The sequence below is a fragment of the Festucalex cinctus genome, chromosome 10 (genome assembly GCF_051991245.1).
Source record: "Festucalex cinctus isolate MCC-2025b chromosome 10, RoL_Fcin_1.0, whole genome shotgun sequence".
Classification (NCBI taxonomy): Eukaryota; Metazoa; Chordata; class Actinopteri; order Syngnathiformes; family Syngnathidae; genus Festucalex; species Festucalex cinctus.
The window spans coordinates 27,685,042-27,711,522 of NC_135420.1; the positions used below are offsets into that span (position 1 = coordinate 27,685,042).

A 26,481-nucleotide genomic window follows, 5' to 3' on the forward strand; every position below is an offset into this window, starting at 1 on the left:
AAGATGGCAACGCAACCATTTCTGAAGGACTCACGTGCGCTCTCGGCTTTTTGTTTGTGTTTCTGCAGGACCTGCTGCACCTCTCAGAATGCGACCTCTTGGACGTCGGCGTTCACAATCACCTCCATCGGCTGCACCTCCTCACCTCCCTGCGCCTCCTCCTGGAGCGGGAGAGGCGGAAAGGTACTCCGCAGAATAGACTCGCTCGTCCCTGAACACGTAGACAAAACAAACCACAGTTTGATTGATTTACATTACGATGGACTTTTCTGTCGCGGCAATTAAAAACAAAAGCACAGTATACGTATGAGAATCCGATATTTTTACATTTCTATAATTTTAGTAACATGCCACAAGCTTTTCAACTCAACTAAAGATAGGCTGATGTGTTTTGTTTTGGGTTTTTTTTGGGGCCAATACCGATACCAATTATTAGTCGTCAAGGACGCTGATAGCCGATATTTGGAGCCGATATTCATTTTCACGTAAAAGGGGAAAATACAAACATCAAAATTTGGAAAGTACAAACTCCAGCTCTTAATTTGTTTTTTTTGAATTTTAAAACATATGGCAATTAAACAACTTTTAGGGTTAGTAAAATATTGGGAGTTTTTTTTTTTTTTTATTAATCTTAGTCAATAGACACCTTATTTTAAAATCTAACAAGTTCCGGGATCTCAAAACAATCAATTGTTTTCTACACAAATTAAAGTATTCCAAAAATTTCAAAATATCTGAAGTATTAAATTTTTACTTTTAATTAATTTCAAACAAAAACAGAAAGTGCAGAGAGTTCCCAAAGAATGAAAATGAAAGCTTCCCTGAAATTAACACTTTTTTTTTTTTTTTTTATTATCGGCCATAGGATTCTTCAAAACGGCCGATGCCGATATGTGTCAAAATGCTGAATATCGGCGCCGATAATCGGCCCAGCCGATAATCGGTCTATCCCTAAACTCAACTCAACTCAAGTTTATTTATATAGCACTTTCAAACAGCCTGAGCTGTCACAAAGCGCTTTACAGAAAACACAAAAAAAAAACAACCACCATAACTTATTCACAGATTACCTGTCAAGCAACATGTCTTTTTCAAATTCCTGGGGTCGCCGCGTGACCGCCAGCGCCGCGTCGTACACTTTTAAAGAGCGTTGCTAAGGTGAAACGGCTTCGACTTCAAGTCGCTCAGTCACCAGCTACTATTATGTGTCTGCCTGGCAGACTGCCACCCCTGTCATTAAGCGCAGAGGCCAGATTTGGGCAGCAGCAACACGTACGTACGTACGCACGCACGCACACACACACAAAGCATCCTTCGAAAATGTCAAGTCAACATTTCAGACTGATAAGAGCGTTCCAGCGAGAGCACCTTCAAGAATTAGAACACCCGCATCTATATTTACACTCCGTCCTCAAGGCTTATTCGTTTCACCTTTGCAAAAACGCGAGTTCAAGATTGAAGTGTCGAATATCTGCGTGTGTCTGTAGTTAAAAATACATTATTATCCTATAGTGTTAATTTTATCCGGCATTTTTCAATTTAGTCTCAGTTTTAGTCCAGTTTCAATCACGCTTGTTAGTTTTTCATCATAGTTAGTCCACCCCATCCCGTTTTTATTTACGGTAGTCTATTTTTAATTGACTATAAATCTAACATTTTAGTCTTTTAGTCCAGGATTTTTTTTTAATTCATTTAGATTTAGTCAACAAAACTGTCAATGTTTTTAGTCTTTTTTTTTTTTTTAAACAAAATCATATTTTCATCTCTTTTTTTTTTTTTGTTCATGAACTAAAATGTCCATAGATTTTAGTCCAGTTTTTATTAAGGATGTAACGATATACAAACGTCACGATACGATAATTATCACGATATTGTGTGGAGGTTGGCGATATTTTAAAAAGGTCACAATATTGTAAAAAAAAAAAAAAAAACTACTGTATGTACTGTAAATATCTTCCTCAGTCAGTTTGTGTGTGTTGGTACCACAGATGATGAACATTCTGCTGTAATCTGGCATCTGTCAAAACAGAGGAGATCCAGTCCAAAAAAAAAAATCTGGAAACAGTCACCAGTCAAAAATAATCTGGGATCTGTCAAAACAGAATAATCAATGAAGTAAATATAATTAATCATTTTAGCAGAAGTAGTTGATACGAAGCTACTGCGAGGAACCAAATTCCGGTCCTGAGCTGAAACGCCGTTGAAGAATTCGAGTATTTCATGAGTGGTAACTGTGTCTGGCGTGTGCCAACCAAGCAGGACCAGGAAATGTACATGAGTCATCTAAACTGACTCGAGTCTGCACTTTGACTTTCGTAAAGTTTGAGCAACGAGGATGTAAAGCGAGAGGAATGAGGAGTGGCCCAAACATTTTGTAGCTTTCTGATAGAGATCCCACAGAGTAACGAATGGAATGCCAACAAAATAGACTCTTTGGACATTCATTAGCCACAACATTTTTGGGAGAAGCTCTATAAGTTGTATGGAGTTCTGCGGCTATACCCGACACTGTAAAAAGTCACCTACGTGCATCAGGGTTTCACAAACCTTTTTCAAAAGCCACATTAGAAATTTAGCTCCTCACAGTAGTTTGAGCATTTTTTTTTTAACATACAATTTCATTAATTTCCTAAGAGGGACCCTAAACTCCAGTAAAGTGAAAATTCTTTTGGTTGCTGTACACCAGGGGTGTCAAACATAAGGCCGGCAGGCCGGATGAGGCCCGCAAAGGGGTTTAATCCGGCCCACAAGATGATTTTGTAAAGTAAAAAAAAATAAAAAAAAATTGGACCGTTGGACTTTCACTCGCCACCATTTTCACATTTCGCAATCCCGTTCGCTCCCGGCTCTTTTACTGGATTTTGACTGATTTTGCAAGGCCCACAGAATATTGTGTTCTATTGCTATAAAAGCATGGAACCTATCAAAAGAAAGATTAAAGTCTCTTCTTTCATCAGAAAAAAAAAGTATTTCTATCTGTTTTCATTTTGCAGCAATTAGCATTAGAAGAGAGCTAAGTTTCATCGGTTTTCACAAATCTATTTAAAATTGGATGTAATTGAGCTTTTTTTTTCTACATGGCCCTGGTTGATTTCCTTTGCTCTGCTGCCACCTGCTGGCCGTTTGTGTAATAACTGCCATTTCTCCAACCGTTCTTTGCAGTTGAGAGGCTGGATCAAAGCCTTCTGTATGCTCTAGTATAAAAAAAACAAAAACCCAAAAAAACGTATAAATATGTCTTTGGGACACTTAGAACATAAAAAAAAAACATTTATACGTTATTGGGAGTAAATGAGTTAATCACCCAGCCACAACCAAAATATATAAAATTTGTAATTTCACAAGCAGTCCTCAGATGAGCAATGCAACTTGTATGGGGAATCGTCCTGGATGTCATTATTTTATACAGTTTTAAAATTACACTTTAATTATTATTATTTTATGTATTTTTTAATCACAGACCGACAAACGTGTTAAATACGACACAAATTCAATTACTGGTAACACAAATAGATACGACACGGATTAGCGTCCTTATGACGTCATTAATTGTGCCACGCAATGCATTCTGGGAACAATATATATGCAAAACAGGTCGATTTAACACGTCCACAACTCAGTGTTGCCGCGTTCCATTTGCATTTGTATTATTTTTTGGGACAATATGATTACAGCTCCGTAATTTAGGGCAGGCACACAAATAGCGAAAATCTGCGTGTAATTGACGGCAATGGTTTTTAAGTTACATGCCGTTATTTTACCGATGAGGCCCACTTGGTAGATTTTCCTCCATGCAGCTCACATGAGTTTGACACCCCTGCTGTAAACTATTGAAAATGAAATCCAGCCTTGGCCTCAGGACGAACATTAGCAGGAAGGACAGGAAAGCGCTGTAATGGCGTTAGCTTCCGACACATACCGTATTGCGTAAAAATGCAGGGAAATAATAATTTTAGTCTTGAGACTTTTCCTAGATTAAGGATAAAGCCTTGAACTTGCCGACTTCCTGTGTTGTGTGGCGTTGATCCAAGATCAAGCATGAAAAGTCTAAAAATACAACGGTGGATTCCATGTGAAGGAAATGCGACGTCTTTGCATCACATTTTGTTGCAGTTGTCGTGGAAGGAAAGTGATTGATGCGCACAAAGTTAATTGTTCATAATCGTTTATACACTATTTATTTTGAAATGAAAGTATCGGATGAGAATTATATCATGGATTTTCCTCTTTATGAATGTGCATGAGAGAACACAGAATGTACAAAATATAACGTTTTTTTTGCAGAATCCAAGCAAAGTACTGTAGTGGTTGGTTCGGGCTTTTTGGTGATTACAACCTGACTCACCATACGGTTTCCTGGAAGTCGCACCCTCCCACACACACACAAAAATGCCAGGTATTTTTTTTTAGCACGTCTGTATGAAGTCTGTAACTGATGCTTGGAAATATGGACTCAAGTTGTCAACTTATTTCTTTTTCAAACCACTTTCAGTCAAGAGATCCTTGAGCAATGTCGGGAACGTCAACATGTTCCGTGTTTACTGAGCAAAATAAATTCATTTCTATTGGTTGGAAAACGATTGAGGATTTCTGTGCAGTCACCTGCACTTGCACTCATTGAGTTGCGATTGAATGATTTTTATTTTATTTTTTTCCTGCTGTTATTGCTGTTTTCTAGCATTTAATGAATGCGAGTAGAAAGTACGTCTCACAGTGGATTTATTTTATTTATTTTTTGATTCTCTAAGCATTGCAGTCAGGATCAACAACATGTTGTTTGTTGTATGAGATACAAGATCATCTTGGTTTTAGCCGTCCAGAGAATCTGATTGCAGGAATTTCTTTCAATGTAGAGATGTCACGATAAGGGCAATATCGTGATATCGTGATATTAAAACTGCCACAATATCGTCGTCGTCATGTTCACAACATTTAAAAGGAACACATCTGTTTAAAAAAAAAGAAAGAAAAAGTCAGGTTGATTTCCATTTGTGCAGTTCTAGCACCCTCTAGTGGCTAGTTTATTAGTGCAATTTAATTTTCATTAGGGATGTTTTGGCCTTCTGTTTAAAATGCTAATTGTCAGATGAAGGGGAATCTAATTTGCTTGTGAAGCGATCAATGTGTGATTGCATTAGCAAGTAAGTGCCTCAATATTGTCATTAGAGATTATAGGTGGTTTATATGCATTGCTGTTATGTACAAAAGCACAATATTGTGCTTCTTTTTTTTTTTTTTTTTTAGTATGAGCTCTTTTTTTTTTTTTTTTTTTACAATATCTTTTTTTTTTTAAATATCGCCAACGCCCCCACAATATCGTGTTTGGATGTCGTTACATCCCTATTTCAATGTGTTAGATAGTCTGGAAAAAGTCTCATTTGGCTCTTGCTATTTCATGAGCAAATAGATGTGCATCGTAACCATCTTTCGTTTGTTGTTTCGTCTTAAAAGGAAACACACGCACACGTGTTATCAACATTAGACAAAACAGAGGAAGAAGAAGACAAAGGCAGGAGAGAGTGTTTGTCCTGGGGGCTCTTGACACTTTTGCACACCCACGCATACTTATGATGACCTCGCACTTGTAATAATTCTCTTGAATCTGTTGACCCAGCGAAATATAAATCACCCTTTCCACTTTTATTTTTTACGCCTTTGCGATAAGAATACGCTCGGCGCTGACTAATAAGTCAACAACAACTGAGTCAAGTGCTTCCACTTCCTTGAGTGTCGCCCAAACAAGTCCGAACCGGTGTCTTTGGTGGGCCGCGCATGAGGTCACATGTAAATCTTCTTGGGGAGCCCAGCCAAAAAAAAAAAAAAAAAAAAAAAAAAAGACGGAGCGGGCAACGTGGACAAGAAGAGATGAGAGGAGGAGTTTTGTTCCGTGCTGGGGGGCAGAATTTGTTGTTGCTGTTGCGACTTGGCTAAAAAAGAAAAGGACCAGACTCCTCCCGCACAGTCGATGAGGAGGAGGGGGCTCACAAATCACTCCCCAGAGAGGGAAAGAGGAGGGCAGAACTTTGCCACCGTGTGCTTGTCGTTGCCTGTCCGAGGCAGCGCGAGAGTCGCTCATTCATTCAGTTTGGTAGAAGAATCTCGAGGAGGGAGCACAGCCAAAAAAAAAAAAAAAGTGTCACAAGGAGACGGTGGCCGAGAACAGGTAAGTTGTTTGTGGGCATGTGTGGGAATGAAGACGTTTTTAGTGAATGTCATCTTTTTTTATTGTGACTGCTTTGGGAGGTGAACGCGTGAATGAGAAACGTGAGCCTCACTTTTCATCGCAGTTCTTGCAACTGCCAAATGAAATGTAGTTGTCTTCCTGCAAATGAGTTTTCTCATTACTGGGGGGGATTTTTGGGGCAATAAGTGGCCATCCCAAGACGTTGGGTGTAGCTGCGGTTGGGTGAGTCGGTGGTTTAATGAAACACCAGCAGGAAATCATTACAAGAATACTGATAAAGACTTTATTTGTTTTCTTTGGGTTCGTGAATTTGTTTGATACAGTAAGGCTGATTTATTTATTTTTATGTGCACAATCACTTTGTAGAGAGACAAATGTCAATATGACATTTCATTTCATTACTTTTGATTTGAAGTTAATGAGGTGCCGGTGTTTTGTTTGGCTCTGGAACACTCTTGACCGTGAGTAAAACTTTTGACCGCTCAGTTATGAGAAGACGTCCGAGGGATGATGCGGTTGTTGGGCGTGTGTTTGCTTCAGGCTGAAGTGGGATGATGTGGTTCATATTTCAAACATCATATCAACACTGACAACAATGCTACAATAACTGCATCATCTCTATAATCAAATTTCACAGACGCATTTATTAAACTCCACAGAACTACATTAGAAGTATTTTATATTGTGTGAGTGTATATTGTACAATGTTTTATGTTAGAAACATAGATGAAAAACATATTACATACATTTGCAAACTTTTTTTACATTTTGAAAATTATCTAGAGTATCTTTGCTCTTTTATTTGAACATTGCGACAAAACACAATCTTTTGTACTTGTAGAATAATCGCCAGCATTTTAATCTATAAATGTATTGTTTTAATGTGTTTTTTTTCTTTTCTTTTGTCTTTTCTTCAAACATACACGCACCTTTTGAGAAACTTGTTTTTTGTTTTTTCTTTTTAAATATATATATATATATATATATATATATATATATATATATATATATATATATATATATATATATATATATATATATATATATATTTTATTTTTTTATTTTTTTCCTTTGAAGGTTTGATAAACTTATTTGAACGTCTTGGTAAAGCCGATCATTTTATTTATTTATTTTTAGTTATTTATTTTTTTTAAAAGTCCTTTGAACGCTTTATAAACTTGTTTGAACGTCTTCGTAAAGCCGATCAATTTTTTTTGAAAAAGTCCTTTGAACGTTTTGGAAAACTTGTTCGACCGTCTTGGTAAAGCCGATCAAATTATTTTAAAAAGTCCTTTAAACGTTTTGGAAAACTTGTTCGACCGTTAAAATGTTTTTGAATGTTTTGAAGTCATTTAAACCTATTAGTAAAATGTAGCCCTAATACTAACATTCTAACATTTTTTCCCCATATTGCCAATTGTGGCATTACCCCGTGGCAAAAAAAAATAAATAAAAAAAATAAAATAAAAAAAATAAAAAAAATAAAAAAAATTAGAATTTGGCTTACATTTTACCAAATACGGTCACAAATGGGCAACATTATAGAGACAAACAACAATTCACTCTCACACTTGCGACCGAGTGGGAACTGAACCCAACACGCCAGCTTCTACCAAAAGTCAGACAAACATACTGAGGCCTGAAACAGTTTTACTAGTTTAGCCAGCAGAGAGACAAGTACAATGGATGTCATCTAAATAAACAGACGGGGAGGTGGCATTCGGAGTTGTTCACGTGAATGTAAGCAAGCGATGAAGTAAAACCGTATTGCTGGTGACGAGCTTCAAAAAATAAAAAAAATAAAAAATAAATAAAAAGGATGCTCGTGTCAATAAGGAAGGATCTTTGCACAAAGCTGAGTGAATGACTGTGTGAGCATGACAGAGTTGAGGCCAGGTTCACACGCAAGTTAAATGGCAGCTACTGCTGTGGGCTTTAATAGCAGCCGCATGAATCTAACGCACACGCTGGTGGGCCCACGTAGTGAAGAGCGCAGTAGGACACCTCTTTCTGTCTACAAACAAAGGCTCGTTCTGAGCCCGCAGTCATGTGACAGTCGTTCCCATTGTTCAACTTCAGGCCAGGGGTGGATTGACTAATGCACTTGCGTGCGTGCGTGCGTGCGTGCAAATGTTTTGCGTTGACGCCAAAGCAGGAAGACACTTTTAGCCAGCCAGAGGAAACCCCATAATAAGTCCCCAAGGATGCTCGTTTGTGTTCGTCTTACCTATTGTGTGTTCTCGTGTTTGCACATTGAGAGCATTAAAAACATTGCGATTTAGTTCAATCAAAAGCCTAATAAATCCTCTGTGATGGTCCGTACATCCCCATATTATGAAATCACAAATTCAGAGTAATAATTATGACACCTTCCACCTTCACCAATGCGTCCATGTGAGTCATGAGCGGCTTTGAGTAACCAACTGTAAAAATAATGCATGAGATATTGTTGTATTAGCGTTTTATTGCGAGTAATCCTCTATAATGTGCTGCCTGCTGTCTAAATGTTGACACTGCCGTTTCCTCTTCCTGTTCAAAGTGGACTTGTTTCCCACCCAGTGTTGTTTTTGTTTTCAACTAAAGACCTTGAATGGATGTATAACTGAGTCAAAGGTTGTCGTAGTTGTGAACTGTAAGCGGTAGCGTTGTTAAGATTACCGTTAAGAGCTGCTATGTGATGTCATGCAATTCCGACGGCGGCCCCCGTGCCAAAACCGCTCAAAGATGACCATGCACTACACCGTATTCAATCGAAAGATGGATCCACATTTGTTGCTACAGTGGCTGTGATGCGTTTTTATCCAGTCATCCATCTGAATCCGAACGGTGATTCAACTGTTTCACATCCTCAACTTGTCTATACAGGAAATGAAAACTGACTTTTGTTTCTTGAAGCCCAGATGTCTCAAAAAAAAAAAAAAAAAAAACTACGGCCACCATATTACATACTGCAGATCTGGCCAAACATTTAACAGCAGCTCCAAATTGTTGTAGAAAAGAGGTGAAAATTAAGGGCCTAGTCAAGTCTAGCCAAGTCTAGTTTATCATGTTTAAGGATTTGTTAGTCTGCCATGTTGGGCGTTCGGGAAGACAGTTTTTTATTATTATTATTATTAAGCAGACCAAACTACCACTAGCCACGACGAAGCTGTTTTGCCACCAGGCAGGTGAACGACCGGTTGGTATGTGCAGGACCGTCGTTCACCGGCCACGCCTGGCAACAACAACAACAACCACCATATTGTGACCACCCCCAGGCCCAGGGGATGCACCACCAGAGCCATAAATAGGGAGACTCCATACTTGTGCTGAAGAAGGCTTTTGGATGAAAAGTGAAGTGTCTTAAACAAGAAAATGACTTCAATTCAACCATAACAGCGTACCATGATGCGGATGACTGAGAATCCACACAAACTAAGTTCACTAAAGAGGTCCGTCCGCATGTGCCACAGACTCAGCTAAAAAGAACACTCTGAAAAAGTACAGAGTGGAACTGGTTATGAGGTGTCTTATAATAAACATTTGTGGAGCACGGTTGGTTTAGATAGCAGGTCTGCATCGGTGTCAACATGCACTTAAATCAAGTCGAATATTATGTGCAATTATAATGACTAGCCATAATGAAACGTTTCACTCAACCTATAAAAAAACCAGCTTGACCGAAGCATGTATTTGGTCTTGAGAGGTAAACAGCTGTGTATTCATTCAGTGATAGTGATCCTTTCTTCCCCAAAGAAGGGATGTGTGTCTAGCAGATGGTCGGGGCCACACGAATACGCACGCGCGCACACACAGCTGACCATCACTGGGGGGGGGTCTCATAATAGGTCCTCTTGTCGCCGTCGTCGTGCCCCTGGCGGGAATCCCTCACTCTCACCCAGCGTGCCTCAGCTGGACCTCAATTGGTTTTACGGTGCTTTTTTTGTGGCTGAATAAACTTTGCTTGTCATGCTCAAAAGGCCTGGAAGGGTCAGTTGTGCCTGATACTATAAACCGGCGTTTGCATTTTCATTGGCGTCATCATCATCTCAATAGAAGGACTCAGAGACCCCCCGCTGCCTTCTTTCCTGTTTGAATGGAGTTAATGTTGTCGTCGGAGGGGGCGGTTTGTTTGGTCCATGGTATTGACACTTTTCAATTACTAAGTTTCAGTTTGGGGGGATTGCATTTTTTTGCATGCAAAATAGACACAAAATCACAAAGAAAAAACTCCCATTTTTACTAGCCATTTTGTAGACATTCCCAAGGAGAGGAAACAGTATCATAAATGTTTGGAAGTCTTCATTAATTACAGCAGTAGACAATCGATTGTTAATTTCGCCCAAATAACCGTCAAATGTCAATCCCTTACCATTATCTTGTTATCAACACAAACAAAGAGCTCCCATTTTTACTAGCCACTGTGTAAGCATTCCCAAGGAGAGGAAACAATATCATAAATGTTTGTCAGTCTTCATTAACTACAGTAGTAGACAATCGATTGTTAATTTCGCCCCAAATAACCGTCAAATGTCAATCTCTTACCATTACTTTGTTATCCACAAAAACAAAGAGCTCCCATTTTTTACTAGCCACTGTGTAAACATTCCCAAGTAGAGGAAACAATATCATAAATGTTTGTCAGTCTTCATTAACTACAGCAGTAGACAATCGATTGTTAATTTAAACCGTCAAATGTCAATCCCTTACCATTACCTTGTTATCACGTTAGCTAAAGCTGTGAGATATTTCTATTTTAACAGAATTATATAACAGATGTTAAATTTAAAGATAAGAGCTGCAAATGTCCAAATCATAATGCAAACTACTTCAATTGTCTAACTCAAGCGGCAGTACGTTTGACATGGGACCACTGGAATCTTTTACCATCCATCTAGTCATGTATGTCTGGAAAAATTATGATATTTTGGTGTGTCCAGTATGATGAAGCGCTGCATGATGAGTGTTTCCATGCAAGTCATAGCAGAGTCTACTCATCATCACGCAGCAGGGGAATTTATCAGGAAGATGTTCGGATCGCCATCAGTGGCAAACAATTTGTTGCCACCATTAGTTATCAGCCGACAGAACCTTGTGTGGGTAAAGTTATTTTTTATTTTTTGTTTTCTATACAGTCTTGTCACACTTGTATTAAACTACAAACCCCATATCCAATGAAGTTGGGATGTTTCGTAAAACGTAAATGAAAACAGAATACAATTATTTGCACATCTTGAAAATTGAATGTTCTACAAACGTTTTTCAATTAGGATTTAAATGATAACAGTATGGCTTCCGTTGTCATGCTTAGACTAATATAGTTGCAATGAGATAAGAATCAAAGTGGTTTAAACGCTGGAATTTATCAGCCTCGTGTGTAATATTCCTGCATTTGTCTTTTCCTTCACCACCCTTTGTGGACTATTTATAGACATCCAATTTGAAATGAAGAATTCATAAAGTTATGCCCTTAATCTTATACTGATGACGGCCATTGTTAAGTTCTGTCTCTTGTCTCAGATTCAGCAGTATTCTTAAGAATATTGAACATTCAGATTAACATCCAATAAATCCCTTAAAGCCCCCTTCGAAAGTGACTCGCGGACACAACATTAGAAAGAAATGATGTCATGTCACGATCGGAATGATCACCCTGAGGGGAATGCGTGCTTTACGTGCATGACAATTGTGAAAGGGTGTGTGAGCGTATATGGGAGGCCGCCACGACACCTGTTGTACTCATTCCCTCTTCATGTGCGCATAACATTTTCTCCTCCGCGAATACTGACCGTGAAGTGTGCATTTCAGATCACATAACTGTCAGATATGTGATGAAAAGCAGCACGACGGCATTACGTTACTTTGTGGTGCGCCTCGGGTCGCTGGAAGCTGATATGTGTTCATAGATTCAGAGTTGTCCTCATCGCCCAAAGTCATTTGGGATTGACTCCAGCTATTCATGATCCGAATGGGGATAGAAAGTACTGTAAAGAAAATGGATGGATGGATTACATAACACGAACTAGACTAAGTGCAATTTCTGGAGAAATTGCATGGGAATGCTGAATGCTAATTGCTAAGCTAAATGCTAATAGCTGAATACTAAGCTGAATGCCTATTAAAGAAATTGAAGGATAAATTATAAAATTAAAATTACAGTAGTAGTAGTAGTAGTAATATTATATGTTGTGTATTCAGTGCATTTAGAAATAGAAATATGTTTATATTAGGGATACACCATAATGCTATTTTCAACTGATACCGATAAACCAATAATTTAGGTAGTGCCAATGTCGATGACCGATAACGATAAGACGATAATTGTTGTTTTGTTTAAAGCTTAGCATTAACATTAGCTTAGCATTCTAACTTAGATTAACTTAGTTTAGCATTAGCTTCGCATTAAATTAGTATGCTAACCTAGCATGCTAAATTAGCAATAGCATTAGTGAAGCATTAGCTTAGTACTAGCTTAGCATGTAGTACGGCTGAATGTGAGAGCCCCCGACCTCAACCATATCAAACTACTGGATGAACTTCAGAGATGATGAACCACTCACTCCCTAATACAAACTCAGCATGGAGGTCCTATCGATATAATGACAAGATGTCCCAGTACCTTTGTCAGTGTCTCATTATGAAGACTCGTTTTGACTACATTTCAATGTTTGTTTTTTTCTTCTTCTTCGTTTCGCAGAGTGGAGGATGATGGCCGAGGGGCGTTTTGCCAGCCTGCCCAGGTCTCTCCATGGGCATCACACACTTGGGGGAGCTTCCCACATCCACGTTCCTGCCCTGGGTTCACCCAGTGGGAATAGCTGCCCCTCAACAAAGTTGCAAGCCTCCGTTGCCTCATCCATGGACCTTCTCAGCTCGAGACCAAGGTGGGCCAGATGATCCAAACAGTCTCATTTAAGAACGAGTACTTATTATTATTAAAAGAACGATAACGAACACCAGTTTTGAAGTGATAAACTTAAAAAAAAAAAAAGGTCTGCAATTTCAAAAACGTACACATACTTGTGTTATCGTTCTTAGTCTGGTTTCAGGATGTAATGGATCCGAGTTCCCCGTAACGTCTTACCAGCACGTCTCCATTCATGGAACTCTGCCTCGACGCAAGAAGGGAGGGTCCACCAACACCTGGGACCCCACAGCCAATCACACTCAGCCAGCGCTCAGTAAGAACTCAACATTGGTAGCGACGCACGTCCATCAGCCCATGACCTCGCCGCTGGTCCAAAATATTATCGACGACTTCCACAGTTACGGGTAAGCAAAAGTACAAGAATCCCACATACTTTCAAATGCTGATGTTATGCTGATGTTGTAAAAAGTCGGGTTGATTTCCATTTGTGCAATTCTCGCACCCTCTAGTGGCTAGTTGTCTTTAGTGCAGTTTTAATTTTCACAAGGCATGTTTTGATCCTCTATGTTTAAAATCCACACTAATGGTCAGATGAAGGGAACGTAATATGCCCGTGAACCGAGTCAATATGTGGAGGAACTCAACGTGTGCGTGCATTAACAAGTAAGTGCCTCAAAATATATATTCTATTTATATATTTTTTATTTTAATATTTTTCATTTCTGTATTACACAAAAACACCATATTGTTTTTTTTTTCTTAGTATGAGCTAATTTCATATCGTGACCTTCATATCGTGATAATATCGTATTGTGATGTTTGGATATCGTTACATACCTACTGATGTAGTTCATCCAGAAAAAAAAATAAAGAAATAAAAAAATCACTGCATTTCACTGTAGAACAATAATACGCGCTCACTAACCATAACATGAAGCACACCTGCAAAAACAAAACGCGATTCAGCCAGAAGAAGATAACCAAAATGGTGCTTGTGGTAGAGCCTTGACCTCCACCAGGTACTTGGTTGCATGAAGATAAAAACTACCACAAAAACTATAAACGCTCTGCTGAAAATCTCAGTGCCTTTTATGCTGGATTGAGAGTTCAGGTCAAACGTTTCTTTCACCAAAAAAAAAAAAAACGGGGTGGCTTTCTCACAGGGCGCCCTTTTTAAGCTAGATCAGCCACTGCCCGGAGATAGCAATTTGTTATCCCGTCAGAGTCAGAAGTCTGCAAAGAGAATCCTTTTGGGGGGAGTTGCGCTCAGCTCAACTTCAGACACACACAAAAAAGCGCTTCTCATCCTTCATCATGTCTTCCCATCGAGTGTCGGATTACAGCCGACTGTATCTGATGCAGCCGGCATACGTGCGTGTTGATAGCCCCCAGCATCTGGGTTACCTTTTGTAGGTCAGGGTGGGGCAGGACACATCACAGATGACTGTGAAAACTCTTTGTCTACAGACGCCATCTTTTTCTGCCTCCACTCTGGATACATTTCATATACTGCTGACATGCAGATGGACAGTTTGGTCCAAATCACCTTCGACCGGTGCAGGTGGCTTGCACAGTGAACAATATTTTACTGTCAGCTTTTTTTTGTTTTTTTTTGGTTGAGTCCCTTTACTAATTGTTTGAATTTGTCTGCATCTCCTGAAGCTCTGCACCTCTCGGGTGTTTTTTCCATACTTAATGATTTGACTGACACTGATTTCTGCTTCAATTTATAGATTTGAAAAGAATCGTCACGATCTACTCCAGTCTGACTCGTTAACGCTAATTAGCGCGCTACTCGTGTATCTTTTGCCATCTAGTGGAAGAGAATTTAATAATAATAATACTTTCAAGGCACCCAAGGTCACCATAAACACTACAATAAGATTAAAAAATATAATACATAATTAAAATTAACTGGTCTGCTTTTCATCATACGGGGTTGGGGTTAGTATGCTAAAACACCTGATGTAAGAAAATAGAACAGAAATAAAAATTTGAATAAAATGTGTATAGCATGCTAGCTAGCTAGCTAGCACATTAGGCTGTCTGCCAAGAGTGGCTGTTTAATAGCCTACAGATGGATAATGAATATTCCAAATGTTGTCTCTATTATCATATGTTTCTTGTTTGGTTTCATTCCATTTAATAAAACAAATTGTACATCGTAATCTGAATCCAATTGAAGGAAACCGTGATTGCGGTTGCAGCTGATACGGAATGCTCAGAATTCCTCCCTGCTATCTCCCTTTCGGCCATCTGACTTGCTGATTTGAAACGGCTACTTCACACTAATTGGCTTTCTATCAAAAGATAAGCGCGCGTATGCCATTGATATGCAAGCACGCCGGTCAGTCCATCTCGACTGTCCATTGCTCTCTCTCTCTCTGTCAGCTGACCTTCGACTCCTGACTTTATGTTGCTCTCGCTCCTGATTGGCCAGTTTGCCTTTTTTGTTGACCTCCCAGCGGGCACCGGAGCGGACCACCAAGCGAGGTTAGATAAGGAGGAGTCGGAACTTGAAGACAGCAAGGAAGGGAGGGAGTGGCCGACGTATTGCGCCTTTCTCTTAAAACAACAAAAAATGACGCGTTTAATTTGTCAGTCATGTCTTCCATTCGAGTTTGTTTTGACAATTTGACTCGGCATGAACTCAAACAAGATGGGGAAAAAAATATGGAAAAAAAAAATGGATATTTGCATTGAGGACACCTTTAACTCATTTGCTCCCAATAACGTGTAAATACGTTTTTTTTAATGTAAGTGTCCCAAAGACGTATTTATACGTTTTTTTTGTTTGTTTGTTTTATGCTAGAGCATACAGAAGGCTTTGATGCAGCCTCTCAACTGCAAAGAACGGTTGCAGAAATGGTAGTTATTATACAAACGGCCAGCAGGTGGCAGCAGAGCAAAGGAGATCAACCAGGGCCATGACGAAAAAAACCTCAATGACTTTAAATAGATTTGTGAAAACTGATGAAACTTAGCTCTCTTCTAATGCTAATTGCTGCAAGACGGAAACAAATAGAAACATACTTCGTTTTCCCGATGAAAGAAGAGATTTTACTCTTTCTTTTGATAGGTTCCATGCCTTTATAGCAATTGAATATAATATTCTGTGGGCCTTGCAAAATCAGTCAAAATCCAGTAAAACAGCCGGGAGCGACCGGGATTGCGAAATGTGAAAATGGCTGGTAGTGAGTTGAGTTCAAAAGCAAATCTACTTCCCAACTGTGAAATGTTTACATCTGTAGCTAATCTTACAGAGTAGTTTGACTCAACAACCTCAGCACGACACAGGAATTGGTTGGATACTGACCTCTACTGGCTGCCCACTGACACTGCATCGTCTCATCTTTCCACCCTGACTACACATAACGTCATTTGGTGTCCTCCCATGGTGAAGTGGGCCACATGCGGTGATGCTAAATGTCATGTGGGGAAAAGCAAAAGAACAACAGAAGCCAGGAAAAGACTGCGTGCGATGAGAGAGGCCTGCCCTCTCCACTTTTGACTCGTTCTCTGGCACTCTCGCTTTCATTGCGCGTCTTTTGTGCGTCTGGCGGTCACGGAAGCAGAAAGTGTTCGATGCTGTTTCAGCAAAAAACGCATAGAATAAAAAAAAAAAAAGAAAAAAAAAGAGTCAAAGTTAGCTGTGGTTAAGTTTGTGCAGACTGGAGACTCCAACCGCACTTCACGTCCGTTCCGTGGCCGCTCTTGTAAAACTTGCTCAGTATATATATGGTTGGATTTGATTCCGTTTTGAGATTTTTCTCCACCTGATGACTGACGTTTAGGATGTCGTTGTTTACCGATTTGGGCTAAATTTACATGAGAAAATGTGCAAACCCACCGCCGGTCAGAACATGTTGGTTACCACCAGGGATAGTTTTGGAATTTTTCGTTTTGAGTTTTGTTTTTTAATTTATTAATTTATAATAAATTTAATTAATATATTTTTATTAAATCATATAATTTATATATATATAAACATTTGAATACAAAATATATCCATCCATCCATTTTCTTGACCACTTATTGGGGGGGGGCTATCTCAGCTGGCTTTGGGCAATAATATTTTAATAGTATTTAAGGTAATTTTGGGCGATTGTCGTTGCCTGTCGTTTTTGATCTGTCTTCTTTTTTTGTTTTTTTGATAATTAACTAATTGATATTTAATGTGCTGTGACAGTTTACAAAATGCACTTTGATCATTACTAAAAGTAACATTTGCGCTTTGACGTGTGTTTTTTTCCACAATAACAATTGTCATGATAATTGATCAAAAATGAAAGAATATTTTATGGATGTGCCTGAAAAGACAAATGTCCAAATGTACATACTTTAGCACTTTAAAAGAAAAGAAACCTCAGGAAAAAAAAAAAAAATGCCATTATCAAATTCAGCGACGTCAAATTACGCCAAAATCGTTGAAACTTTCTCGTCGTGCTACAAAAACCCTGTTACAACTGCAAATGAGAAGAAACAAATGTCTTTTTCATACTTTTGGGCAGGCCAAACATGCCAAATGCGAGTGTCAAACTATCACAAGGAAGGCATCCGAACTTGTATGTGATAATGATAACATGCAGCGCCACAGCATTTCAAAATGATACGCACACGCAAACATGCCTGCACGCAAAAATGTCACAGGCTGGTGGAAATCACTCTTTTTAGTCTCCACTCCTTCGCTCAGCCCACTTGTGGTGCACAGCGATTGTGAGAACGCTTCAGAGTGCATCTATAATTATGCAAGTTTCCCCGCACTAGTTAAATCCATATGTACATAAAGTGTGTCTTCTTTTTTGGAATCATTCTAAGAGTGATATAAAAGATTTTTGACAAATCCTGGAGAATTTTAACAGATCTTTTGAAATAGAATCTAGCAGTACTGAGGGAATATGAATGCCGGTCATAAATTGTTGTGAATGCGGCGCTTGTGTTCGATGACGTTATGAAATCCCACTCGAGATATTTGGGGCCATTATTAGAAGCTGAGCGGGTTTACATCTGAACATGTTTGGTTTGTTAAGTCCTAGCCTGCGCTATTATTCCCATGGGAACACCATTGGAAGCTTAAAGGACTTTCACCGGCAACTTTGTTCATGTCGTCCAGGATTTGAGCTAATGACCTCTTTTGGGGCTATAAGCCTCTCCTGGAGGACGGCTGCAAAACTCGAGTTGTTGAGGGCAGAATGCGGCCAAACAAAGTGCAGAATCATTTTGCTGTGTTTTTTTTTTTTTATAATTGGCTGATGCTACTGAGAAAAAAAAAAAGAAAAGAAAAGAAAAGAAAAAAGAAACAAGGCATGCATCTGTGTTTTCCAAGTGTTGTGTGCCGTAACTTGTGTGTGAAATTGTCAGTGGACTCACAAGGGTGGGCGTGTGGCTGTGTTATGATGGGGAGGAGGGGGAGCGAGGCAAGGAGAGAGAGAGAGAGAGAGAGAGAGAGAGAGAGAGAGAGAGAGAGAGAGAGAGAGAGCGAGAGAGAGCGAGAGAGAGCGAGAGAGAGCGAGAGAGAGCGAGAGAGAGCGAGAGAGAGAGAGAGAGAGAGAGAGAGAGAGAGAGAATGCAACAGAGAGAAAGGGAGACAGGGAGAATGAGAGAGAGAATGAGTGAGAAAGTGATAGAAAGAGAAAGACAGAGAGAAAAAGAGAGGGAGAATGAGAGATAGAGAGAGAGAATGATAAGAGATTTTTCATAAGAGAGAGTGAGTGAGAGAATGAGAGAGGGAAAGCGAGAAAGAAAGAGAATGAGAGAGAGAGAGAGCGAGAATGAGAAACAGATAGAAAGAGAGAAAGACAGAAAACGAGAGAGGGAGAATGAGAGAGAGAACGAGAGTGAGAAAGTGATAGAAAGAGAAAGACAGAGAGAAAAAGAGAGGGAGAATGAGAGATAGAGAGAGAGAATGATAAGAGATTTTTCATAAGAGAGTGAGTGAGAGAATGAGAAAGAGAGGGAAAGCGAGATAGAAAGAGAGAATGAGAGAGAGAGCGAGAATGAGAAACAGATAGAAAGAGAGAAAGACAGAAAACGAGAGAGGGAGAATGAGAGAGAGAACGAGAGTGAGAAAGTGATAGAAAGAGAAAGACAGAGAAAAAGAGAGGGAGAATGAGAGAGCGAGAGAGAAAATGAGAGAGAGAGAGAGAGAGAGAGAGAGAGAGAGAGAGAGAGAGAGAGAGAGAGTCATCGAGCGAGACGCTGAACGGGAGCGAAAGTCTTCGAGTGGGAAGCAGCTCAAGCCTGAAGTCTGAGATCGCAACACGCCATCTGTCGCTTGACACGAGTCAAAGTCGCATTTTGGCCCCAAGATGCCTCTTTGGATGAGCTGAATTGTTGTGTGAGGAACAAACATCAGCAAGTCAGGAGGAAGCAAAACGAGAACAAGGACAAGTTTGTGTGTGGGAAAAGCGCAAGCGAGGACAAGATGTGCTCACTCAACCGGGCCTTTTCTCTCTCTGTGTTCCCCAGGGAGCCCGCAGCCGCTTTGGACGCCACCGTCGACTACGTCAAGGTAAGCGCCACTTGCTTCTGCACACCTTGTCCCATAGAACATTTTGATGTTCAACAATGTACACGTTGTTTTTCCCCCTTATCACAGAGTTGACGCCAACACGTATCACACGTTGCGTTTATGTAACCTCGCATATTTTGTTCTTCTCTCGAGACTACCCGTACGTAAACATACAGTCCCCAAATAAGATTAGAGTTTGTTTCTGCGCAATGTCAGAAGCTCTTGTCGTGCGTTCGGTTGTAGTTGTAGAAAATCCTTAAATTGTACAAAAACATCAATCTAAATGTTCATGTAACTGAAATAAAGGGAGCAAAGAAAATATTTTTGACGCCACCGATGCTGCAGGTTAAAATAAAATAAAAAAAAATCAAACATGGTTCAATTTACATAATAATAATAACTAGACTAAGTGCAATTTCTGGAGAAATTGCGTGGGAATGCTGAATGCTAAGATGTGAATGCATGTGGAATGCTTATGAAATAAATGGAGAGATAAATTATGAAATTATAACCTCCTGGTTTACTGGACAATGTGCTCTACCAACTATGCCACCGAGCAGTATCAGACACCTGGTAATGATGATAAGTTATATGTATGGAAGTGAAGAAAAAGTTGAACGTCTGTCCCATTGAAAATGAATGGGGAAAAGTTGATATTAAACGTTTAAAAATGTGCAAAACTGTAAGTAATGTGGAATCAGATGATATATACCCCGGGAGGCGTGAAATTTTGAAGCTAGTTGAAATTTGAACAGTGTAAATTGGAAGTTTTATGTGGGAGTTATTGCACGGCAAAAAAGTGTGGAGAATAAAAATCACAATCACATATGTGGGAATGCTTCAGCATTCCCACAATAATAATAATAATAATAATAACAACATCAGATGATGGAAATGCCCAAACAAAACTAATAATGAATTCATTTCATGTTTATACAGTGTTATCGTTGCCCATTTGAACTTCCCACATTGTCCACCTTTTCACGTTTCAATTGCAGACAAGATTTGCTGACACCCAATTTTTTTTTTCCGTTCTTCCGCTCGACTCGTCGACATCATTTCTTCCACTCCATCATCACTTCTCCTGCCCTTCATCGAACACGCTTTCCTCCCATCTCTTCGCACAAACGTTCGGATGCTGACACCTCAGTGTGAAAAGTAAACACGCACATGCGGTTCTGCTGTTTTTGTGGCTGGAGTCAGGACTATGAGCAAAAAAAAAAAAAAAAAAAAGTCAACAGCGTGTGCTGACGACCGCACATGGAGCACGTCTGTTTTGCCAGCTCTTATATAATAGGTGGCAAAAGTGGAGCTGTCAGCCACAACTCCAGGTGTGTTTGCATTTGCATTGTGGGGGAGGGGGAGAAAAAAAAAAAAGTCTAACAGGTACACAAGGGTTCTCACATCTTATTTCCGCCGGCGAAAAGGTCAAAAGTGCGCATCTTTTAATTAATTATTATTAATTATTTACATTTCTACTTTATAAAAAAAAAAATTTTTTTAAAATGATGCTGACAACTGGGAACGCCCTACATTTTTTTATTTTTAAAAATTAAAGACAAATTCTAAATTAAGAAATTATGTTGAAATTTTGGAAAACTTTATCAACAGTAGAAAACATTAACGAACTATATGTTTGTTTAATTTTTAATTAAATAAACACATGATGGCCCTGGAATCTCCCTTCAATTTTTTTAATCTAATTATTAAACAAAGCTGTCAATTCTTTATATATTTAAAATTAATAGAAAAAGTAATTTTTAAAGTTTTGATGCTACTATTTTCTCTTTTACTGCAAATGAATATCGGCTTGAAATATCGGATATCGGTCTGCATTCACCGCTCAGTGAGATACCGGGATGAGCCGATAATCGGTCTATCCCTCGTCTTATTGTCTTCTGACTGATTTCTTTCATGTAAGAAAGTCAAAACATCAGCTGAGTTCTTCCTCTTGAACGGATTTAATTGGCGCTTTGAACGAGAGCTCGGGTAAAAATGGAGGATATGGGAGAGCGGCACGGACAAGAGATCTGCGGCTTAAGAGAGAGAAGAAAAAAATAAAAAAATCCCCGACCAAGTATTCCCTAAAATACGTTTGCTTCTCTTTCATTTCCTTTTAAGTAAAAAAAAAAAAAAAATGTTGTAAAAACAATCATGTTCTTGTGTGGTCTTCTTGGCTTCCCTTCATACACAAAGCTGTGCTTCGTTTATAAAAATAATTCGATGATTCTTTCATTGCATTTTTTTTTAAAGAATAATAACGCCATTGGTTGCTGACCCATTTTGAGATGATGAAGTCATCAACTAGTAGTGACGAGTTACATCACCATTGAAGTGCAGAAGACGAACTCTGCTGCCACCCAGTGGTCAAACCTTGTTATGATAAAGCGAGGCCACAGAGTCCCGAGCTGTCAAATTTGAGTTCCCAAACATCAGCGGAGACTCGTCGCGATTTGTCAGCGAGTCAACGGCGTTTCCACTAAACGAGCCTCGGGCGGGTTTTTACGCTCCGCTGAGCCCGACTTGTGGGTGTGTTTGTGTGAATGACAGCCAATCGATCGATCGATGAGTTTGTTTGTCCGGGAGAAAGCAGGACACGCAGTTTGCCAGCAGTTGATTCATAACCGGCGATTCGGCTTCATACGGATCAGGCGTGACGTCGTTCCAATCGACTCGATGACTCTGACCGGTCCAGTTGTTGTTGACAATCGTTTAATCGGCTGACGACGGTACACGCTTTGCCCACAGGGCCGGCCGGACATCCATGCCAACTCTGTTACTGGGCCATCAAATTAAGCGTTGGCATCAATAGATTAAGGTAGAAAAAAAATTGAAATGAAATTAAATTCCGGCAGCTGACTTTCTCTTCATTCATCAGGGGGGAAAAAAAATATAGTATATTTGCATCTGTTTCCACTTTGCCGCAATTAGCATTACAATACAGCTAAGTTTCATCGATATTCGAATTCCTGGTAAAAACACTGTCAAAAAGAGCTTGTTGCAACATGGCCCTGGCTGATCTCTTATACTCTGATGCCACCTGTTGGCTGTGTTTTTTTTTTTTTTAAATAACTACCATTGCTTAAAGCCACCTCTTCATGTCAGAAGCTGCATCAAAGCCTTCTGTATGCTCTTGCATAAAATATATATAGATAAAAAACGTATGAACACGTTTTTGGGAGTGAAGGAGAAAGTATTCAAAACGTATTTACACATTTTTGTCTTTCAAAGAGTTAATCGATTCAAAAAAAAAAATTCAACAGTGACAGCACTCGAACCGACTCACTCACCTTTATGTAATATTTATTCCTTCCATTTTTAACTGGCAAATAATCAAAAAATCTATTTAAAAAAGGTGACAGACGATTTTATGTTTTCACATGAAAATGAACAATTAAGACTTGTTAGCCCACACGTATTATTTTCTGACTACATTACGCTTCACATTCTTAAAAATAAAGACAGTATAATGACAGTGTGCTATTTCCAAAAACTACAATCGTCTCCCATTTTATCATCTATAAAGTTAATGTCGTGTGCTTTCTTTGGCCTTGTTGTTTTTAGTCTGCATTTCAAGAACAACAAACAAATACGAATACGGTTGAAGATGTGGAACCCCCCCCAAAAGGAGGTTGGAAGTTTCCTGTCCCTTGTTTTTTTTTTTTTTTTTTTTCCCCGCTGCATTCCTGAAATGACGGCCCGGTGTATTTTAAGGCGGACGTTTTATGCTAGCTGGTGATTTGAGGCCAGCGCGGTCGGCCATGCTGGACGAGTTGCTCCAGGGAACTTTCGACATGGATTTCCTCCATGAATCCTCCGCACTCTAATTACTGTTTTTCAGTCCCTGTGGCAGAAAATTCTTTCAGCTGCTGGGGTGTCACCCCGGCCCCGCCCCCGCCCCGCCCCGCCCGCGTGTGCTGGCATTTTTCTTGCGTTTACGCGACGGCGCTATTAAGATAAGAAGGAGGCCCGGCTCGCTCGCTCTCTCGCTCTCGTTCGTTTTGTTCAAGTTATCTGGAGGATGTTTGATAGGGTTGAGGTCAGGGCTCCCTGTGGGCCAGGTGATGTTCTTACCAAGGTTATTTTAGTTCACGAAAACTAATGAAAAAAAAAAAAAAAAAAAAATCAAACTAAAAATTAAGAAACAATTTTGTTAGTGAAATAAAATCAAAACAAAAATAAAAAATAACTGAAACTACATTTTATGTTTACAAAACTATAATTATAGCGAAAATGTCCTTCAGTTTAGTCTTTGGTAATTCATTTAATGCATGATCCTTTGGGGATGATTTTAAATATGATTTTTAGTAGATTTATTTTGATATCAACCGGAATAAGAAGTGACGTCATCTAGCAGTAGCCAATAGAAAAACACCTTCAGATGATGTCTCGCTCCCATGGTGTTTTTTTTTTTTTTTTAAATATTGCGCACAAGTAATACATATAAAAAATAAAATTAAAAAATAAATAAATAAAATAATAATAATAAATAAATAAATAATAAAACTAATACAAAAACTAACTAAAAGTAAACTAAAACTAAGCATTTATTAAAGCATTAGTTAAATAACTAAAACTAATAAAAACATAGGACACATAGAATTGTGTATGTATATAATGTTATTTTAGTTAAAGAAAAAAAAAAAGCGGCCAGTAGGTGGCAGCAGAGCAAAGGAGGAAAAAAAAAATTACTATTACTTCCATCCATCCATCCATTTTCTTGACCACTTATTCCTCACAAGGTGTGGGGGGGGGGGACTGGAGCCTATCCCAGCAGGCTTTGGGCAGTAGGCGGGGTACAGAATTAGAGAATTTTGACTTATGATACGTGAACATAAATACCTTTTAAATTCAATATTGACAACTGAACATAAATATATGTGGAAAAGTAATCCTGTTCAAGGATACAATATCAATTTTCAAAGTGCACTATGAGATGAAACGATAACGCGATCCCAAAGCAGTTCACCATAACGAAGTTTCATAATGCAACTTTTTTTTTACAATGAAAATAGCTTCGAATGCTCTTCACAATGTTGTCACGGTTGTTGTTGGTTTCCCTTAGGAACACACAAAAACACCCACGGGTGCGGCCATGAAAAACTTGAACATTTTCAAAATAGAAAAAAATAAAAATACCAGAGGCAAAAGTCACTGCACAAAAAAAAAGAAGAAAAAAATACAAGGGAAGGTCAAATCCAAAAATAGTGAGCTGAGCAAGGAGATTCAATTCCCACATGCTAATTGGATGACACATCAGGTGAGTCAGCAGTAAGTTCCTGATCATTTGATTCAGGGGTGTCGGAAGAGGGGAAGCACTGAAAACGTGCAGGATCACGGAGTTGGTAACCTCTGGCCTATTCCGTCTGGCGGATTCGTGCGAATATTCAGACTACAACCTGGACGGTCGCCAGCCAATCACAGGAGGCGGGGCTTAAATACAACTGTTAATTAAAATAAAAGTAATTGATGTCTCCGCCAAAAAGGCGTTATAATTGCCTTTAGGTGCTTAACCCAAAACAACAACAACAACAACAAAAGCACCCAGTAGAAAAAATATTAAACGTATTTTTGTTTTGTTTGATGGTAAAACACTTTTGGAGGGGACTGATAACAGAGTTGTTGTTTTTTTTAAATATTGATAAATTCTCATTCTGGGCTGCACCACTAGGGGTCTCCAAAGTGTAGCCAAAGTACTAGTTTTTACACAATGAAATTCCTCAACTTACCTAAAAGAATCGCATAAAAAAACAGTATATAATAATAATAATAATAATAATAATAATAATAATAATAATAATAATAATAATAATAATGCAAGACCATAAGAGCATGAATCGAAGTCAGGTCAGGTCATTATGTATTAAATAGTGCTGTCAAAGTTAAATCGTTAACTAATTAATTACTCACAAAACAATTATGCAAGTAATTTAATTAGGAAAAAGAGGAGGATACATGAGCGTGTGCAAAATGTGTTTTTAAAGGTACTAATTGTACATTAAAAAGAAAGAAAATATTGAATTTATTATAGCCAAAATATTAATGTTTATGACTGCCAAAAATGGCGAAATAAGTAAAGTATCCCTTTAAATGTCTAAAGAATTTACGCATAGGAGGTGCTCTTTAAAATTGGCGGGCTGATTCCTGACCAAACCTGTCGAACACATTGCTCTGCCACTGTCGATATTTAAAAATTGATCAATGGACTCTAAATTGTGGGCCGGTCTCTCGTGTTAAAAATGGATTAAAAACAATAACTAAAAAGCACTGCATCGGCCCCAAAAGACGCCAGCCCACCGGGCATCTACCCTCTGTGCCAGGTGTCCGGTCCAGCCCTCCCCACAACATGTTTGGCTGCCATTTATTATGTCAACAGTTCAAAAACATGGACATTAGCATGCACAGTAGGTGCGAGAATCATTTGTGTATTGATTTCTCCATCCATCCATCATCTACATGCGTCCTTAGAGCAGAAAAAAAAAAGGAGGGAGCGTTTGCCTTTGGGCCACTCCCAACACTTCTGCACATGATTGGTTCATACCGGACCACATGACCTCTTTCCCGTAGCCTTATTTGGAGCTTAGGGTGGAGTCATGGAAAATGTTTGAGCGAGGAGGCGAGAGCGGCTCACTCTGCACGAGGAGGAGAAGAGTCATGATGATCAAACTGACTTGTCGTCACCGTGCTGCTCGCTGAGCTGAGGTCACGCCGGTCGCTATCGACGGATACGCTGACAACCATCAAGTCTACTTAAAGATAAACTGCTTTTGCTCCACTTTGCCGCTTCATCCAATGGAAGTCGGAATACTTTGTGCGACTGCAGCTGCGATTTACGGCTGAGGGACGCCAACCGGGGACAAAAAAAAAAAAAAAAAAAAAAGTGACTCAAAATGTCAAAATGTAACCTGAAGAGCCTGACGGCGGCTCTTTGCTGCTTCT

General features: G+C 39.1%; 2 protein-coding genes across 6 annotated transcripts in view; one reads left to right on the forward strand and one right to left on the reverse strand.

The window, feature by feature from the left end:
• The window catches only part of hps3 (HPS3 biogenesis of lysosomal organelles complex 2 subunit 1), a 60,521-nt gene that overhangs the window by 24,139 nt on the left and 9,901 nt on the right, over positions 1 to 26,481 (reverse strand). For all 4 annotated transcript variants that reach the window (XM_077535585.1, XM_077535583.1, XM_077535584.1 and 1 more), the window contains one exon: positions 35 to 211. The gene's annotated coding sequence lies outside the window, so the exon portion shown is untranslated. The remainder of the gene's footprint in view (positions 1 to 34; positions 212 to 26,481) is intronic.
• bcar3 (BCAR3 adaptor protein, NSP family member) overlaps positions 1 to 26,481 on the forward strand; it is a 53,260-nt gene that overhangs the window by 6,892 nt on the left and 19,887 nt on the right. Inside the window, exons 3-6 of one of the 2 annotated variants that reach the window (XM_077535578.1) lie at positions 69 to 183; positions 12,861 to 13,047; positions 13,202 to 13,435; positions 19,500 to 19,542. In XM_077535578.1, coding sequence (XP_077391704.1) covers positions 69 to 183; positions 12,861 to 13,047; positions 13,202 to 13,435; positions 19,500 to 19,542 — 579 coding nt within the window. Of the gene's footprint in view, positions 1 to 68; positions 184 to 5,984; positions 6,164 to 12,860; positions 13,048 to 13,201; positions 13,436 to 19,499; positions 19,543 to 26,481 lie in introns of those variants that run through there. The other variant, XM_077535580.1, reaches the window with a different exon arrangement.